General features: G+C 36.8%; 1 protein-coding gene across 1 annotated transcript in view; it reads right to left on the reverse strand.

Annotated features, from left to right (window-relative positions):
- Nucleotides 1–20609, reverse strand: part of ADGB (androglobin) — a 106019-nt gene that overhangs the window by 35255 nt on the left and 50155 nt on the right. The window contains exons 14-21 of the mRNA XM_054062330.1: nucleotides 16743–16788; nucleotides 12758–12926; nucleotides 11556–11619; nucleotides 7955–8057; nucleotides 6813–6954; nucleotides 4571–4685; nucleotides 3015–3182; nucleotides 940–1078 (exon numbers count right to left, since the gene is read on the reverse strand). Coding sequence (XP_053918305.1) covers nucleotides 940–1078; nucleotides 3015–3182; nucleotides 4571–4685; nucleotides 6813–6954; nucleotides 7955–8057; nucleotides 11556–11619; nucleotides 12758–12926; nucleotides 16743–16788 — 946 coding nt within the window. The remainder of the gene's footprint in view (nucleotides 1–939; nucleotides 1079–3014; nucleotides 3183–4570; nucleotides 4686–6812; nucleotides 6955–7954; nucleotides 8058–11555; nucleotides 11620–12757; nucleotides 12927–16742; nucleotides 16789–20609) is intronic.

Genomic DNA, 20609 nt, shown 5'->3' on the forward strand with positions numbered 1-20609 from the left:
AGAATGGCCTTCAAATAGTGATGTTGTATCTTCCTGCCTATTTTTCAAATAAATTATTTTTCTGTCTTGATATAAAAATATATGCATAAAGCTTAATACATTAAAAAGTTATATAGACTACAAAATAAGTCTCCTAATATAGAAAAGAGCCATATATTTTGTTGGCAAGCAAACTTAATCCTAACTCCTTATGCCTTCAGCCTGCATACAAAATAAGGCAAAGAACCTGCCGGAAGTGAGTTATCCCTGCTTGTAATAAATCCATTTGCCTTCCAATGGCTCCTCCAATATTACCTTCAGGTTTCCAGCATACCCTAACCACAGGCTGAAGAAGAGGTGGATAGTGATGTAGCTAGTTCCTCACAAGTGTGTGACTAGCCCGCTAACTAGCCAGCCAACAGGAGGAGTAGCCAAATAATAGGCTTAAAAACCAAGCAAGCAAACAAAAACCAAAATGCCACTCCCCCAAACAAACAAAAACCCACAAACCCATCACTAAGAAATAGTTGAACTTTCAGTGAAAGCACTAACTTGAGTGTTCCTTCACTCTCTTTTGTGAACAATATATGCACATAAGGTCTTTTCAGCTGATAATTTGAACAAGATTCATGATCTGCAGCGCATCAGGTAAAATGAGCCCTAGTAGGTGCTTGCTAATGCTTGTCAATACTGGTAATTGAAGGTAAGGAAGACAAAGGCTATTTTATAAATTAACAAAACATTGATAGACTTTCTGGAACAAGGAAAGGATCATTTCTATTCTGAGATGAGCCTTGTTGGAGAATTTCAGCCATGCTGTCAACAGTAGGCCTAGGCATCTCACAAGAAATGAACTGTGCATACATAGGCAAAACCCCACAAGATTACAGAAGAGTTGATTTCCTTCATAATAAGGATGGTTAAACATATTTGAAGTGATTGGCAATACCAGTACAGTACCTGAAAACACGGTGTCTTCCTCAGAAACCTCAATATCTTTAAAATGCAAAGTTAAGGACCTGAAGGCAAATTTATAGTTGTAAGGATCCTTCTCGCCTGATACATATTTGGTCAAATACCAAAATGCTCTATTGAAAACCTAAAATCAAAAAGAAGAAGAACATTCAAAGAATGATTAATTTTTCAAAGCTGGTTTAAATTGCTTGTTATTGTTTCAAAAACTGTTTAGCTCTTTTTTTTTTTTTTTTATGTAAAAATGAAGCCTTTAACTTCCTAACAAACACAGTATCTGAAAATTAGTCCCAACTGTGGGACTACAATGCTTCAAGCCAACAATCAAGACAAAACCTCTTTCATGCCTGGCTTATTAAACATAAGACTCATTCTAAAGCATAAGTTTTTATGATATATCTTAGCAGCTCATATGAAGTGAGTTGAAGGTCACATACCAGAGGACAGAAAAACACATTATAATAACCATCATGACAACTGACATTCTTCTTATGAGGTTTTTGGAACAGAGACCAATAACTGAATGAGCATACTTGCTGAATTAGGAGTTGGCACCACATGGAAAAGTAGGAACATATTGATGGGCAAGAATGGAAGATTTGGTGTCCTACTTATATGACTAAACTGATGGCTCTGTTTTTATTCTTGACATATTGATACTCTTTGAGAAGGAGAAATGCAGTCTCTTTTTCCTTCTTTCAAAACCAGAAACTTAAAAGTGTTTTTCAGAGTTTGTTTCACAATTTGAATTGAAGAATATAATAATAACTTATTGCAAAACATATTTTTTATCTTTAATTGTTCTTATTCTGATTTTTCTTATTCTGATTTTTCTGCTTTCTGGAAATATTTTATGCTGTGTATTTTAAAATTAATAAACATTATTTTTTAAATATCTAAGACTGGTGAAGAAAGAGTCTTTCATACATGCTTATGTTCAGAATAATTTTTCACTGTTTGCATTAAAGATACTTTTCGTATTTTTATTCTTGATTCACCGTTGGCTCAGTGCCTCTCATTGATCTCATTTCTGGTTTTAATTTCTTTACAACTATATACTGGTCTTCATAGAGGGGGAGAGAGGAAGATATTAATGTTTACATTTGCAGATGTTTTCTTAAATTCCTCAAGTTCTACACATATTTTGTACTAACGTATACACTTAAAATGTGTGTTTTCTATTTCAAAGAGGCCAAACTAATACTTTTTCTGCTGCACTTGGCATGAAAATCACCTCTTTCATGAGCACCCGGATGCATTCTTTCTTAATTCTGCTGTTTGGCTGAACTTAAGCCTGATGTCAAGGCCATGTATAAAAGCTCAGTATTCTAAAACCCACAGTCTAAACTGCATGAGCTTTCTAGTACCTTGATGAAAGTTAGTGAATCTGGAATATATAAAGTAGTGTCTAAAAAATCAAGTTATGGCAGTATTATCGACACCTGCATATACATAAAAATCAGCATATGCTTTACATAACTTTTTTGTTGCAGTCTCTTTATAATATTGAAAAGCTACAGTATACAGATCTGCAGAGAAGTGTAACTTTTTAATCATGTATATAAAGACCATATAATTTATCATATGCAGGAAACAGAAAAGTTGAATAAGTACATTGCACTTTCAAAAAACAAAGAAAAACAACTCAGAAATACTGTGAGTGGATATAATATACAATGTAATAATGTTTTGTGCTGTCAACAGCAGCCACAGAAAGGAACCGTTCTGGCTTTTCTGCATTTCAGATAGCATGTTTTAAATCCAAAATTAAGTCATAAAACAAAAGCTGATGCTTTCTGCCTCAAAATATGACAAAATTAAAGACTCAAATTTAGAATGTGCTGTTCTGTGCATATTAAAAATTGTTCATATTAAAAGAATATAGTTATTGTACACAATTGCAAGTTATGTCATTTCAGCTTACACTTAAAGAATGTCACATTTGGAGTACTCAGGACATCCTTTTTAAAAGTATAGCTGTGGGTTTGAAAAGGATAATAACAATGTTAAGCTATTATCCAGCTAGCATAGCCTTTAGATATGTATTTACTAAAATTGTTCACCTTGAAATGTTCTTCAAGCAGTCCAGCTCCATGAAGGCCAGGAGGACAGTGAGCTAGTTCCAGTTCTTTCAAGGCTTTAGAAAGTTCAAGCTCACTGTTGAAATTATTTATGACATTTCCAACAGCTTTCAGGATAGCTGTAGCTTGTTCTATAAACCGGAAGCTCTCCTGGTGAGAGAGAAAAAAACCCCGACCATTATTATTAATTTTATAAACTGCAAAATCAATTAGGTCGCTAGTATTTAAAAGCATACAAAATTTTCACTGATTTTAGCTACTGAAATAAAAATATTACAACATCGTAAGAGGCACCATAACATATATCCGTTAAGGATTTGATTTTATTTTTCCTGTACCATGTGACTTAAGACGTCTAATAAAAAATAAGATGCATATAGAGACTTTCTATTGCAGTGATAATAAGACTCTTGTTAGCTGAAATGCTCAGCATGTTTTCTATCATAAAAAGACAGATGAGTATTTCTATCCTGCTGAAAGCAATGTCCAAATGCATGCTGCCTAAAGCATCATTAATCAGGATTTCTGTGCAAGGAAGTGGACAGTTTCCTGCAAATGACACTCTGCAGAGTAATTGCTGTCTTCAGAAAGAAGTGCAGAGAAGAGCCCAGGATATAATTCTGCTTTATTTTCTTGATGAGGAATAGTTTTTCATCCACAACCTGAAGATGACGGGATAGTACAGCCACAAAACATTTTTAATGGCTCAACTTCTTATATTAAAACTTCTTTGCGGCAATAAATGTAATAAATTTGCACAAGCTGCTTTAATATCCTCTTATTAGGACCCTGAATCTATACTGCTATGTAAATTTACATTTGCTGTTACACTCACCTTTCAAAATATTTTTGCACAACTGTGCTCTAGAAGCTATACTCCCTCCCCTCAGTGGCCATGACAAATATTTGGGCCTCCTGTTTGCCATTTGTCATCCAAATATGCAAGGCAGTGATATCTGTCTGGATTGAAGGCAATGAAGAACAAAAGCTGTAGTAATTACTCCCCTGGGCCTCTTATCTCAGCTATGAAAAGTTGTTTGACTTGATTGTTCATTTTAAGTATAAAAGCTGCTCTGGGATCCAGTGAGTAATATGTGATCCCATGAGACAAAACAAGCGTTACTGATGTGACAGTTTATTTTACTAGGTGGGTATTTTTGCATATTAATATCTGTACATGTATTTTATCACTTTTACCATGTGCCTCAAAAAGAGGGCTTATACACTACCTCTGACATATGTATTTCAACAAGAGTATTTTTAACATTCCATTTTATGTTGCTGTTCTATGGAAACACAACAGTACCCAATGCTTACTTATATATTCATATCAGACAAATTTGCAATATCCATCTCAGTCCCTTCTGTGCTCTAAAAGACATTTGTTTTATGCATTTATCCATATTTCATATTTAAATTAATATTATATAATTATACATAACAACTGTAATAAAGATCCAACAGTACTCCAGTTTAAAGTGACATAGTAGTCAGAAACACCATTATCACAATGCTTGACTAGTTCTGGTTATGCATACCTGTTCAAGACCTGGTATAACAGTATCCTCTTCTCCAAAGACACATGGCACCATGCTACAAAGATGAATATCATGCCCTATGGGAGAACTTACTGTGAAGAGCAATAGGTGTCTCCTACAGTCAAGAAAAAAAAAAACCAAAAAACCCATCTTTTTATTTAAATCACAGCAATGCTTAAGCTTTTACTTTCATACATTTGGCAAAAATTAAATCCTCTCCTAGATCTCCTGGCTCTTCAAATCCTGCATTTCTAACAACTTACTTCTCAAGAACCTCTAAACGTAGGCAGTAGGTGAAATCAGAGAAGTTGCTATTATTTTTTACTTTATTTATTTTATTTTAATTTTCTTTAGCAAAGTAGTTAGTTTCACTATTTCAGATGTATATGCACCCAAAGTTTTTTTTAGTCAGGATTATAGTTAGCTATGCTTAAAAGCATATCTATCTGCTCTAGAAAGCTTAGAGAGGAAGTAAAGTGGTCATGCATTACTTAGATCATAATTTCCATGTTTGCACTGACAAAACCAGGAAGAACTAATGCATAATCATACCAGGCTAGAAGAAGAACACTACAGAGTGATCATCTTATGCAGCAATTGTGGAACAAACCACTCAACTGTAATTTACTTAGGTGGCAAAGCCCAGAAATTCAGTATGTCATATTGGGATACACTCAGCTCATTCTGGATTGCTTGATCTTATTCTTCCATCACAAAAGAATCCGTTCGTAATTATAGTTATACAACACAGGGGTTTCATGCTCTTCTCTCCAGTCAACAATGTCCTTCTTGAGAAGCAGGACATTGAGGAGCTTGCTGATATCAAATGGTGAAGCTTTGTGATCTTCTATCACTGTTAGAATGGGATTAGGCCGGAGAAGTTCATCCTTCATCCAGGCCACAGCTTCAAAGCATTAACCAGAAATCCAGCAGTGAGAGTAAGAAAGGAAAGTCACCCACAAACACTCGCACTTCTTTTAATTGCATCTTCTCGCGAGTGAAATTTGAAATGACCACCAATGGACAGGGAAGAAAGTGCCTTCCTGGATGAGCAAGTCATTTCTCATTTGGAATGAAGTGGGGAAGCAGTCAATAAGCTCATTTGTCTCCCACATCTTCTGCAAATTAAATCATCTTGAAAGCCTGCTGTCTCTGTCTGGAGTAGAGTGAATCAAAGGTAAGCACTTTATCAGTTTTAGCTGTTTTTATCTCTGGTAGCTCTGAAATTTGCAGCTGCAAAGGTTTTTGGCTTCCCTACAGGACAGTGATATGCAGCTTTTAGAAACTACACTAAGAATGTGGTAGCAGAACTAACCTATAAACTTAATGATAACTTGCATTTTTAGTCTGAATCAAAAAAAAACGGAAGGCACTGTTAAAGATCTTTGATTTAATATCCATGTGCTAGTATTGTGGTATTTTCTTTCTATGCCTATTTATTTGAAACCTTACTTCATTTGTTTTAAAGTATATTTTGCCTCATTTCTTTGACACTAAACTGGTGATTCTCTATTTTTGGAAAAGTAGAAGGCCTCAATGAATTAGTCAGCAACTTCATGTTTATGGCAAGTTATGACGGTGTCATCTTCCTTGTTTCACTGGAAGCATTTTCAGAAACTAACAAATATCAAAGGCTCTTGCCTTTTATCTGTTTATTAATTTAAACAGTCCAGCAATGCTCTACATTGACCATCTAGAGTTACATGCAAAGAGAAGTAAATCGTATCAAGTACTAGGTAAATGTGAATTCAGATATGCAAGGCTTCATACATAACCTCAGAATTTCTACTGTCATTTCTACTCTCATAAACCGTGTTTGAATAAAAGCAATAAAAACTCATATGTTGTCACCATTCCTTAGAGTTCTACTGAAAATTCTAATTCTTTAATTTTTGTTGGTACTCCTGTAAACATTTCAAAGACATTCTATTATATTTAGCAACACTTTTAAGCAGGAATCCTAGTAAGTAAGTATTCTAGTTTATTTAGTATAAAATTAGTGTGATTTTCTTGCTAAATCCTGTTAAATATGAGAGAAGAATTCAAAATCTTTATGAAGGTTTTGTAAATTATTTTAAACTCATAGCAATTTTGCGGTCTTACCAAATCCTAGCTATCAATCAATTCAACATTACAAAAACTTACATTTGAGAAAATAAACCCTTGGTTACTGTATAAAGTAAAAGATAATCTCAAGCCTTAAGACTAAAATGTTATGGTAGAAATGAAGCTTCGTACATACCCAGCTGGAAGATTTAACACAGTAGCTTTGGTTGCAGACGTATGCATCTTTAACACAAATTCTCCAGGAGTCACACATTTCCAAGAGAAACGTTCAGCCATCAGCACACCCTTTGAAATACCAGAATATTCTCCTTTTGTACCTAGAATAAGAAAAACACCCAAACAAACACAATTAGAGGAGGGGGAATAACACTAAAATTAAGACAAATACATTTTTGCAGAATCTGCATTTACTTCACAGCCACTGAAGTCTTCATTTAGGCTTTGATAATTCAGCGAAAAGAGACAGTCATTAAAAATGCACAGGTGGTACAGGATGAAGTTATTTGTACTATTTACTAGAAAATAATTGTTAAAGAATGTGTTAGGAGGATATGCAAATCAGATATCTACCAAGTTGCTTAAGGCTGCTGTAAAACACCATAAAAATCCATTCTGTTCACATGCAAAGGAACCAAATAGCCATATATTTATATCATAGTTTAATTATTATGGTCAATTTGCTTTTGTCAAGCTTTCTTTTGGTTCCATCTACTCTGATCTAGATGTATTAAAATTATGTCCACATCCAATGTTTAAATGTCTTAAATTAACTTAAGCTGATTGTCACAGTATGCATTAGCTTTTCTGAATGCCATTCTATGACTTCAAAAAAATGCAAGTGATTTTTATTTAAACCACCCAAGATGTTGGATCTTGAAAGAAGTCAGCTGTAAGTATACTTAAGAGCTTACAGTGCATGAGTTTAAAAATCACTTAAAAACCACACCTTTGGTCATATTGCTGATTTTAATGCATTTTTATTATCTAAGGCATAAAGTAGTTTGCAAGAATGGAATTTGTACAAAATAAGCCCTGAGAAACACAGGAAACCCATACCACAAACATATTGATTAAAACCTTGCAGCAAATAATTAAAAAGAGTAAAGGGAGGGATCCTTTCAATAAAATATCCATCATCAATATTAAATAACAATAAAGAATTTCTTCAATATGAGTATATTTCCTAGGATGAATTTGGCTATTTAATGTTAAGCTCTCAAACTTTGGCAAAATACACTACAGCGAAACACAAAGCACAGACATATTCAAGTGTGGGAAAGCACAACATTAACATGCATTGTTTTGTGTTGGCCTCACCTCCAGTATCATCCCAGTGTACTAATGCAGAAAAGCTAACCAGGATTTCAATGGGCGTCAGACTGTCCACATGTAGGTAATAGAAGATTTGGTCATCAGTAGACTGCATAGAAAAACAGACATTTGTTTACCTTTCATTTTCATTGAGTGCTGTTTGCCTGGGCTTATATAAAGTACAATTAAGATTCCTGATATTGTGACCCTAAATACAGTATAGAAAAGTAAGTAATTAACTGTCACTACTTCTTCCAAATTTCAGACATGTCTTTTAATCCCAGAGCCTCATGCTGCATGAATAAAATGTAATATCAGATAAAAGAGATAAAATCAAACAGAAAAGTTTCTTGGAAGAGAATATATCTACTTTTACACAGACATAGACGCTGAATTGTTTTTGAAAAGACCTTTGAGATCATTGAGTCCAACCATACCTGTCCACTACTATACCATATCCCTGAGCACCTCACCTACATGTCTTTTTAATACCTCCAGGGAGAGTGACTTTAATACCTCCAGGGAGGTATGACCAACATCCCTTGGCTGCCTGTTGAGTCCCAGTGCCTGATAGTCCTTTCAGTAAAAAAATTTTTCTTGATATAAAGTCTGAACCTCCCCTGGTGCAACTTGAGGCCATTTCTTCTCATCCTATCACTTGTTACTTGGGAGAAGAGACCAACATCCACCTTGCTACAATCCCCTTTCATGTAGTTGTAGACAGTGATAAGGTCCCCCCTCAGCCTCCTTTTTCTCTAGGCTAAACAATTCCAGTACTCTCAGCCACCTCTTATAAGACTTGTCCTCCAGCCCCTTCACCAGTTTTGTTGCCCTTCTCTGGACACGCTCCAGCCCCTCAATATCCTTGTAGTGAGGGGCCCAAAACTGAACACAGTATCTGAGATGCACCTTCACCAGTGCCGAATACAGGGGCACAATCCCTTCCCTGGTCCTGCCGGCCGCACTGTTTCTGCTAGATGCTATTGGCCTTCTTAGCCACCTGGACACACTGCTGGCTCGTATTCAGTCGGCTGTCAAACAACACCTCCAGGTCTTTCTCTGCCAGGCAGCTTTCCAGCCACTCTTCCTCAACCTTGTAGCATTGCATGGGGTTGTTGTGGCCCAAGTGCAGGACCCAGCATCTGGCCATGTTGAACCTCATTCCATTGGTCTCAGCCCATCAATCCAGTCCGTTCAGATCCCTCTGTAGAGCTTCCCTGCCCTCAAGCAGATTGACACTCCCTCTCAGCTCAGTGTCATTCATGAATTTACTAAGGGTACACCCAGTCCTTTCATTCAGATCATTGATAAAGATATTGAACAGAACTGGATCCAGCACAGAGCCCTGGGGAACACCACTTGTGCCTCCAACTGGATTTAATTCCATTTACCACCACTCTTTGGGCCAAGCTATCCAGCCAGCTTTTAACTTAGCAGACGGTACGCCTGTCCAGGCCAATGGCAGCCAGTTTCTCAAGCAGAATACTGTGAGAAATGGTGTCAAAGGCTTTATTGAAGTCCAAGTACACCATATCCACAGCCTTTCCCTCATCCATTAAGCAGGTAACCTTGTCATAGAAGGACAATTTAGTTTGGTAGGACCTGCTTTTCATAAACCCATGCTGACTGGGCCTGATCACCCAGCTGTCTTGTGTGTGCTATGTGATAGCACTCAAGATGATTTGCTCCACGACCTTTCCTGGCACCTGGCACTTCCTCTTGGACCGCTGGAGCTTTGTTTAGCTCCCCCTTCCTGTCTTCTGGCTCAGGAGGCTGGCTACCTGGAGAACAGCTGACCTTGCTATTAAAGCCTGAGGCAAAGGAGTCATTAAATACCTCAGCCTTATCTTCGTCCTTCTTCGCTCTTGTTCCTCTTGCATCCAGTGAAGGATGGAGATTCTCCTTGGCACCTCTTTTGTTGTTTTTTTAATTATCTTTTACAGAATTGTCCAATTTAAGTTCTAGACGGGCTTTAACCCTTCTGATTTTCTCTTTGCATGACCTCACTCTATCCTTGTAGATGACTGCGCCTTCTTCCAAAGCTCACAGACTTTCCTCTTTTTTCTGAGATCCACCAAATACTCTCTGCTCAGCTAAGATGGTTTTCTTCCCTGCTGGCTCATTTTTTGGCACATGGTGATGACCTTTAGGACAGTCTCCCAAGGAAGTTTACAACTAGACTTCTAAACAGTCCAACATCGTAATATCCAAATATGATATTCACGTGCATCTCAATGTAGTACTTCTACTTGACAAACAACTTCCAACAGAACATCATGAATTTTGTTTTGTGCTGCAACTTTCTTATTCTAATTAATTACAATAAGCTTAAAAGAAATAAGAACTCTTAATTTGTAAAACATGATTGATTTTGCCTCATTATATTTTTTTCTACAAAGATATATGGAGGCAGCATTTTTCACTCTCAATTTTAATATATCATTCCTATGCCAGTATTAGAAGCTATAGAATGATTCTACTGTTCCTAGAAAGCCTTCAAAATCTGAAAGTGAATGAGCTTCTTTGCTTCAGAACTGTTTTAATAAGTCTTCCTACAATTTGATGACAATACATTTATTGTATTTCATCCTGGAATACTACTATTATCTTCATAGCATAATATAAAAGTGTTCTTTTAAAAGTCTGATATAGAATTTACCTAATAGTGTAAACACCTCATCTGTATCAGTGCAAAAAATAGAATGGTTTTACAGCAAAGGGTTAGATTTTTAGCACTATAGCACACAGGCTTACAGAGTCTTGATGCTGATTATGGCTTGTGAAAGTATATGGCACAGTGATTAAGAAAATTTCTAGTGATGTGATTACAGATACAGAGAGGTGTAAAATTGCAGGTATAGTACAATTATGAGACATAATCCATATTGTTAGCCTTCTCAGTACAAGATTTTTGCATGAAGTTCATGCCTGGAGTTTACATTTCAGTACTCTGCAATTACATTTCAGTAACAGTATAAAACTGGAGCTGGAACAGGATATTCAAGCATATTCAATAACCTTCTGATAATTTGAACAAATGTCAGGTTTAAAGAAATACTGTAATTTCAGCATAACAAAGGGTATTTCTAATCCCTGCAATAGAATCTTGTAAGTCACTAAAGGACTTGGTATGTAAAGGGAAAATGGAGGACTATGCTATACAGACTCCTGATTTGGTTTTTAGGTGAGAGGTGAAGATGAAGGAGAACTGAAGGGCAGATTCTGCAGCTGAATCATCATTAAATTAAATTTAGTCTCTGAATTGTTATAATGTAGATTTAAATGAAGATAAAGAGAGTATGGAGATATGATTCACTGTAATATATACTCTCACTACCAATGTTCATGACTTAAATACTCAATTTATTATTGTGCTATAGCATTCCATAAAATCTTTTTCTTGTCTTAAATACAGTTAAATATTTCCGTATATTTGCTAGCAAATATTATCTTTGTCTTGACTACAGTAATCTTAACGCACATTATTTTTTTCAGTAATAGCAGTTCTGCATGATCTACCAATGTCATTTAGGATATTGGTATGATCTAGTTATGTGAGACTTTGACAAAAAATTTAAAGTACATAAAACTCAATAGAGTCATATACCTTAATATCAGTCTTCTGATAATTATAAGCATATGTATGTGGCTTGTGGAAAACATACAAGTTCCTAGGGAGAGAATAAAATAAAACATGCAGGAAAATAATCTTAGTAAAAATTATATATTCTGTCTATTTCATAGCATAAGAAACTAATTTTACTTTCATAAATCATTAATTAATATTACAGTGGTCTACAAAATGCTGACGGTACTTTAACATTTGGCTAATGAGTAAAAATGTTCATATTTTACATTCTCTGTGTATGACACTGTGAGCAAGACTTCAAAAGGAAAGGAAATTACTATGCTGGTTATGCTTTTCTGAAGGTCCTATCTTCATGGATACAGGGCTCACTAAAATTAGTTAGGCAAACCTTAATCAGGTCTAAAGTGATCCATGATGTTTTATTCCTAAAGTTCCTGTAGTGCTGCTGCTATAAAAGTTACACGCTCCCTCAGAGAGAAAGCAGAGTTTAGTATCTGCTCAAGAAAATATTCATTTATGAAAACAAAAGCCTCACAAAGAAATGTCAGTTACAAATTCAAATGAAAAAAAAACTGGGTGAATTTGCTTTGATAAAATTACTCCCCTCAGCAATGTCAGATTCTCTAAAGGATCTATATTGTACCAGGATTCTTAAAGCTGAAAGACAGAAGGTAAAGAGATTATGCTACAATTATGTTAGCTTTTCTTTATGTTTGCAGAGGCATAATTGCCTTGGGAATACATTGAAAAGGGAGCAAAAGAATGCACCTCGTCAACCAAGCTGAGCTATGATGATGGCAACAGAACATTTCAACAACTTTTGTTGCCTTAGAATTGTGGTGTTCAGATGCAGAATTCATCTGTCCAATGGCTGGTGGTTCGGGTAGGTGAGCACCCTAATGGCTGCACACTCCATGACCCACTACCTTCCACACACATTGCGGTTTGACAAATGCTTTATGAAGCTGGCAGCTGTGTTCTCCACTGTACTCTGATGGACATAACCAAGATACACTGTGGGGCTGCAACTATAAGACTCACTGCACATGGGAATGGTAAGTCCATGTGGAAGAGTAGCCTCGGAACTCCCCTGAAAAGCAGGATATTTATACAAAGAAGATCTGTTGAGAAGATACAGTTTTTTTATAATTACTTTGCACTGTTTACCATTGTTATACTGTATATTTTATGGAATAATACCCAAAACCTCTGCTCCTTACTGGAAACAAACACAGAAGTCTTCAAAGCTAATCCAGGTTTCCCTGGAAACAGAAGTCCTTTCTGACTCTATTTCTTCCTTTGATTTATCCCCTGTCTGGCTGTTCGTAACAGTATCAGCTATTTCTGACATTCGTTTTGCATCAAAACTGATATCCTCTTGTAATTCTTCTGCAGAGATAAGAAAACACACAGATACAACAATATGCACATTAAAGCAGTATCATTCTTATATTGAAAAACTATTCTACAATTACCAAGGTATCTTCCACATCTCAGAGTTTAAAAATAAAACCCAAAACACTAATCTGAAAAGCTCAAAGGTGACTGAAACAACGCTGTATAGATACGTGCTGCTTACATATGCAGCTACTTAAGTATTCTGCCTCAATATACTACCACATACTGAACTGTGCACTAGAACCTTTAATGTGAGCATGTTCGGTGAATATCCATACAAATTCTGCAAACCTTAAGTCACTTATATAAAAGAAAAATACAATCCATAGTCCAAAGCTCCTTTTCAGCGAAAAGAGGATGGGGTGGTACGATAAATGTTTTATAAGCCATAAAAGATATAAAATAGACAGATTGTGGAGGACATTAAGATCTATCTCTGCCTCTGGTACTTAGATATTAGCCTTTGTGATGCTACTCACACAAGTCAGCCTAACTACTTGCAAACAGAAATAGATTTGAGCTACATTACATGAACTTTCCTGTAGGGAAATCAGAAATTCTGTCAGATTCATACCAAAATACCAACACAGAAATGTCATGAAGACACATTTGGCAAATATTAAATAACTTTTACAGTTGTATTATAATGTCACCTTCTCTTCCTTTACTCTGCAAGATTCATATGAATAGCTATTGAGGATGTTTAATTGTGCCCCAAAAGAAGTTCTAAGAAGAGCTTAAAACAGCATAGGACAGTAAAACAGAATAGGTCAAACACGAACAGCTATTAATTAAGAATGTTTGCTAAGGAAAAAGATGAGTTAATATCCAAACAGGTAGAATATAACAAATGGGAAAGTTAATGAGAAAAATAGATTATGCATATTTAAATGTGCTTTGTAATACTTCATGATCAGCGAGACACATAGTGATGTGATGGATAATGAGTTTATAAAATGTATGTGGCTCTAAATGAGTTTGCAATTATTTTTCAAGAATGGAAATAAATGTAAAGTAAGGAAATGCAACAAAGACCTTTTTTCTCTTCCTTACACTATGGAAAAATGGCCTGAAAGCTGTAAAATCTAGGCTTTTTCTTAGATCTAATTAACCATAGGTTTTAGGCCTCTAGTGACATAACCACAGTGTTTGGTTTACAAATGTGCAGATCACAGAGAGTATGATGAAGGGGTTGCCAAAGCAGAACCATGCCCCATGTCATCTTCCTGTGGCTCAATATTGCTTTTCTTTTTTCATTCTGAACGTGAGTGTTATATCACTATCAACAGACCTCCTTCAGGATGAATAGGGTCAGTAGACCTCTGCAGCTTTCACACAAAAATATGCTCCACCCTAAATAAAAGTCAATACATAAACTTTTCTGTTGATTATGTACAGACTGGGGTCAGAGGGAAGGTAGCTTGCTCAGTGTAGCTAGAGGAAAGCAAAAATGCTATAAACAAAGTGGCAGATGTTTCCCCACCTGGCTTTGAAGAAGGAATGAGAATATTGTAGGAAAGTCATCAAAAAGCATATTTTATCCATTTTGATCTAAGCATTCCAAAGACAGTGCTATTCAGAACTTCCTCACTTCATATAGAAATATAATTGTATGAAAAAAATTAATCAAACTGCTAACTATCATTTACCTTCTATGCAAGAAGTGCTATTTCCAGCTATGAGGAACTGGAAACACTGGGTGATATAATGAAGATATAATTTATGGAATCGAATAATAAATAAATTTGAAGCAAATCTTAAGAGATGCTCAGTATAAAATAGTATTTTAAAACTGACATATGGAAGATAATTGCAGCAAATAATTGTCCGTAATTATCACATAATTTATCCCTTGAACAAATGCAAATACTAATCATATACAGAGGGATATAATATGAGCTTATTATAAAGTTAAACACTGCAGAGATCTTCAGAAAAGGGAACAGCATATTTTAATTCAAGAATTTTATGCTACTTAGAACTCAAGCAACAAAGATTAATGTTACAATTAAGCTCAAGAGAAAAAAGTAACTTAATGAAAAAGGGAAAACGTTCAAGTACAGAAGTAATAACAAAACATGCATTGTAATAAAAAAATAGAAGACAAATAAAAACCAGATCAATAACTAAGAGAAGAGCATCATACAAACTAGACTAATTAATCCAAAAAGGGAAAAAATAAAGAGTAGCAAATGAACACAGAATAGAACAGTTTATCACAAAAATCCCTATTTTTATGGTAAGAAAATACTGTACTGCACAAAGCCACCAAAATTATTAGGAAGAGTAACATTCTTAAGAAAGTGAGAAGATGTATTTTAACACAGTTTAGCATCAAATGATGTCATTGATTTTGGTAAGTGCTCATAATTTTTCAAGCACTGGCTCTTTACTGAGATGATTAAATGGAAATCAAGCCCTCTAATCAAACTGACTACAGTTTTGGGTACTAACATTTATTCAGTATCTGGATGCTTTGTATCTGTCTATTTATAGAGCTACCTCTTGAGGAGCACACAATGAAAACCAAATTAAAACATTTGCTAGCCAAGCATAGGAAAAAGCACAAGAAAACACTACCTTGTAAAGAAAATGTTCAAAATGTTTCAAAACTGAAATGAATCCCCATCTCAGTTTTCAGTGAGAAGGAACAGACAGTCTGACTTATTGGAACAGAGGTGCAAAACCAAAATTTCCCATTTACAGTAGAAACTTAACACACCAAATACAAAAGTTGTAGCTAATTTCCATAACAGAGTACAGAGATAATGGCTTAGGAAACCTCCAAGCCACCAAGTGGTACTTAAGATATCTTTAAATGCAGGATTTCTACCATGAGTTCAAAGATTAGAAAATGTTTTAAAGAAAATATAAAAAGTGATCTAACCAACAACAGATTATTTAGTCCAAAGCCAATAAAGCAAATTTCAAATGCAGGTAAATGGATAGATGAATTGAAAGGCAAAATAATTTTATCCGTGTAGAACTTGTCAGACTATATTTGTTTGGTTTTTTTTCTTCTTGGGGGGAGGATTTTTTTGATGAAAAACATCATACAAAGAGACAGAAGTATCATACATTCTCTGCCTTAAACCAAGTAACATTTTCATTATGAAAAAAGTGGTACATAATGCTGCAAAGCAGAAGGAAACAAACCTATTAACTTCAGATCCACTTTAACAGAATTTCAAAGTCTAGCTACCTTTATGGAAAATATAAAGATTGTACACATGATCAAAGAAATTTTCCAGCTGTGTACAACTTCAATATATCCTGTATACACATACAGTAATATATCACATACAGTAATGTGACACTTAGTTGCAGCATGTTTATTTAAAATTTCACTTTCTGGTTTTGTAATTTTCAGCCTGTATTTTAGATTTTTTATGTCTCTGGACAAATACTGGAACAGCAAGATTTCTTTGAGATATCAGAAAAAAGAGATCTTTGAGATATCATGGGAAAAATGTGATACATTTTTCTGTGATAATACAGATTCGATCAGATAGAGTATCTGCACCAAAAGCAGAGCCCAGTGTACAAAATACAGTATATTTTACTGGAAAGTAACTTATAAGAAGTGTTATTTTTTCAAAATATACTCATAAAGTAGAGATTTTTTAATACCAATCTGAATATTGTTCTTTATGTAATTATACATGCTGTTACCAGTGTTTCAAAATCTTTTCCTGGAAAACTAACCCTCATAAAAAAGACGGTTGATATTTGTAAATGAGGATTATCATTGAGGCCAAACAACATGGGAATGGCAGAAGTCTGATTATAAACTTCAAACACACTTACCTTTACTGGATGTCTCTGCGTTTTGCTGCCAAAAGACAGTGGTCTCCTATATGGTGAAAAAAAACCCAAACCCAAGAATGGTGATTATAATCTTGCATTATTTTGTTAAAGAAAATGCATGTGTGTAAGGTAATCCTTCCTAAGATGGAGAAATAAACTAGTAAGCTATCTTTGCAGTATTTTTTAAAGAAAGATAGAAATAAATAAATTCACCATAATACCAACTTATATATCAACAACAGAATGATGTTTTCCTAGAGAAGTACATGTGATCTGGGGACGGGGATAAAAGCTGTTTCAAATACTTACTCTTGCGGTATTAAAAAAGTGTGCTTTGATATTACTGTTCTTTGACAATAAAAAGAATAATTCTAGGAATTAATTAGTCTTATTTTAGAACAAATTATTTTCTGTTCTATTCTAAATTTCCCCACTTGGAAAGTATATAGAGGGCTTCTTTTCTAACTAGCACTTCTTGCTGTGCAAGTGTACACAACTGTCATTGGAAATGGCATGCCTGATTGGTACTTCTTTGTTTTCTATCAGTTGCAAAAATCAAAAGTAGCCTTTTCTTCCTTGATGTTTTTGACAAACACATTTATCCCTAGGTCAATCCCAGCTAGAGCTGCTGAACTAATATGAATGTATTATCCACTTACATTTAAAGCTGAAATCAAGTTAGCCAGCCTTTCAGAAAGTCCACTCATTAAATTTGTAGAGACAGGGTCCTTTTCTTTGAGAGATTAAAATCATTGATACTGTTAAAATGCATGCCTAGTCATCCTTCCTCCTGACTGCCCTCTAACCTGCTATATGACATACTCTGCACAACTCACTTGCATTTTTTTTCTCTATTTTTTTACAAAGATGAAGAGCAGGAGAGAGAGATTCCACAGTTTCCAGCTTATTTTGTGTTTGAATGTGATGTTATTAATGGGTTAATTGCAGTAGCTTTGACTTTGCAAAGATAAATATTAAAGCCTAAAAAGGCAAGTTTCTTTCCATTGCAGGTGTCCCTATAACAAGATTTGTCATCCTTCCCCTCACTGAAATCCCTCATATAGAATCACAGAATGGCCTGAGTTGGGAGGGACTCATAGGCATCATTGAGTCCAACTCCTATCCCTTCTCAGGACAACCCCAAAATTTGCACTACGTGTCTGAGTGCATTGTACACATGCTTCTTGAATATTGTTAGATTTGGCACCATGACTACTTCCCCGGGGAGCCTGCTTAAGTGCTCCAACACCCTCTGAGCGAAGAACCTTTTCCTAATACCCAAACTAAACCTTCCCTGGCACACTTTCCTGCCGTTCCCTCGGGTCCTATCATTGGTCACCAGAGAGAAGAGATCAGCTCCTCCTCCTTTCCTTGTAAGGAAGCAGTAAACTGCTATGAGATCCCCCCTGAGTCTTCTCTTCTCCAAGCTGAAGACACCAAGTGACTTCAGCCGCTCCCCTTATGACTTCCCATTTAGACCCTTCACCAACTTCATGGCTCTCTTTTGGACACTTGACAGTGTCTCGATATCCTTTTTATACTGTGGCACCCAAAACTTACACAATACTCGAGTGAGGCTGCACCAGTGCAGACCAGAGCAGGACAATCACCTCCCTTGACCAGCTAGCAATGCTGTGCCTGATGCACTCCAGGACGTGGTTGGCCCTCTTGGCTGTCAGCGCACACTATTGGCTCACGTTCAGCTTGCTGTCAGCCAGAACCCCCAGATCCCTTTCAACAGGGCTGCTCTACAGCTTCTTGCTCCCCAGTCCGTATGTATATCCAGGGTTGCCGTGTCCCAGGTGCAAAACCTAACACTTGCCCTTGTTAAACTTCATGTGGTTGGCAATTGTCCAGTTCTCCAATTTGTTTAGATCGTTCTGCTTGGCCTCTTTGCCCTCAAGAGTGTCAACAGCTCCCCACAGTTTCGTGTCATCAGCAAACTTGCTTACTAAATCTTCAAGTCCTGCATCCAGATAATTTATGAAGATATTAAAGAGTACTGGTCTTAAGATGGATCCCTGTGGAACCCCACCAGTGACTGGTCGCCAGCTTGATGTAACCCCATTCACTATGACCCTTTGGTCTCAACCCACCAGTTAATTGTTCACCTGCTGCGTTATGTGTTTATCCAGCTGTAAGCTGGACATTTTGTTTAGGAGGATACTGTGAGAGACAGTATCAAAGGCCTTGCTGAAATGCAGAAAGATTATGTCAACCGGTTGTCCTTGGTCAGCTAGGTGGGTAACCTTGTCATAGAAGGAAATTAAGTTTGTCAGGCAGGACCTTCCCTTAAACTTTTGCTGGCTGGGACCAATGACTGTATGGCATTATGGTGTTTTTAAGTAGCTCCCAGAATAATCTTCTCCATAGTCTTACCAGGTACTGAAGTGAGACTCATAGGCCTGTAGTTACTGGGGTCATCCCTGCTGCCCTTCTTGAAGACTGGGACAACATTTGCCAGCTTCCAGTCAACTAGTAGCTCTCCAGATTCCCAAAAGCACAGAAAAATCATTGAGAGAGGTCTCACTATGACATTAGCCAGCTCTTTAAGTACCCTTGGATGAATACTGTCAGGCCCCATTGATTTACAGGGATTCATCTGTAGCAGCAAATCCTGCACAAATCTGGGGCTGATTGAGAGTTTATCATTTGCATGGTCTTGGTCTTCTAGCCCAGGGCTCTGGGAGGGCCTGAGCCCATCATTTGTACAGAAGACAGTGGCAAAAAAAAGCATTAATATCCCTGTTTATGAGGCATCCAAGCTCATCAATTAATGGGCCAATGTTATTTCTGGCCTGCCTTTTATTATTAATGTATTTTTAAAAGCCCTTTTATTATCCTTCACAGTGCCGGCCAGCTTCAACTCTAATTGAGCTTTGGCCACATGAATTTCTGCCCTACAGTAGCAAATAGCATCCCTGTAGTCCTCCCATGTCACCTGCCCTTTGCCAGTCACCTTTGCCAGTATCCACTGGCCATACAACATCCTTTTATGCCTCATTTTGAGTAGAAGATCCCTGCTCTGCCAGGCTGGCCTTCTGCCTTGCCTGCTTGACTTCCAGCATTTTGGAACTGCCTGGGCCTGTGCTCTTAGGAGGTGGTACTTAAAAAATGACCAGCACCGATGGACCCCAGCAGCTTCAAAAGCTTCCTCCCAAGGGACCTCACTAAGCAGTTTCCTGAGCAACCTGAAGTCTGCTTTCCTCATATTCGGAGTTGAGGTCTTGCTGTCAGTTTTCCTTCTGTTACCATAGATGTTAAACCTGACTGCTTTGTGGTTGCTGTGACCAAGGCAGTCTCCAATCACCACCCCACCCACAAGACCCTCTCTGTTAACTAGCCACAAAACAAGGAAGGCACCTTTCCTGCTTAGTTCCCTCAGCACTTGTGCCTGATTATTGTCCAGAGAGTTTAGGAATCTTCTGAACCTGTCTGTACAAGCTGTGTGGTACTCCCAGTTGATACCCGGCAAACTGAAGATCCCCATGAGGACAGGGGCAGATGACTTGGAGGCAACCCTTAGTTCCTTAAAGAATAACCTGTCAGTGTCATCATCCTGGTTGGCCTATAGCAGACCCCCACGACAACATCCATTTTAATTGTCCCTCAGTCCTTACCCAGAGGCTCTCAACTATGCCATCGCAAACTGCAAGCTCCATGAATTCCAGCCCTTCTGCTACATACAATGCAACCCCCCCTGCCTTGCTTGCCCTGCCTATCACACCTGAAGAGCCAGTAATCATTCACCATGGCACACCAGTCACAGTACTCATTCCATCACGTTTCACTAATGCCAATAATGTCATATCTTTGGGACTGGGCCAAGACTTCCGTCTCTTCCTGCTTACTCTTCATGCTGTGTGC

This window comes from Cuculus canorus, chromosome 3 (genome assembly GCF_017976375.1).
Source record: "Cuculus canorus isolate bCucCan1 chromosome 3, bCucCan1.pri, whole genome shotgun sequence".
Taxonomy (NCBI): domain Eukaryota; kingdom Metazoa; phylum Chordata; class Aves; order Cuculiformes; family Cuculidae; genus Cuculus; species Cuculus canorus.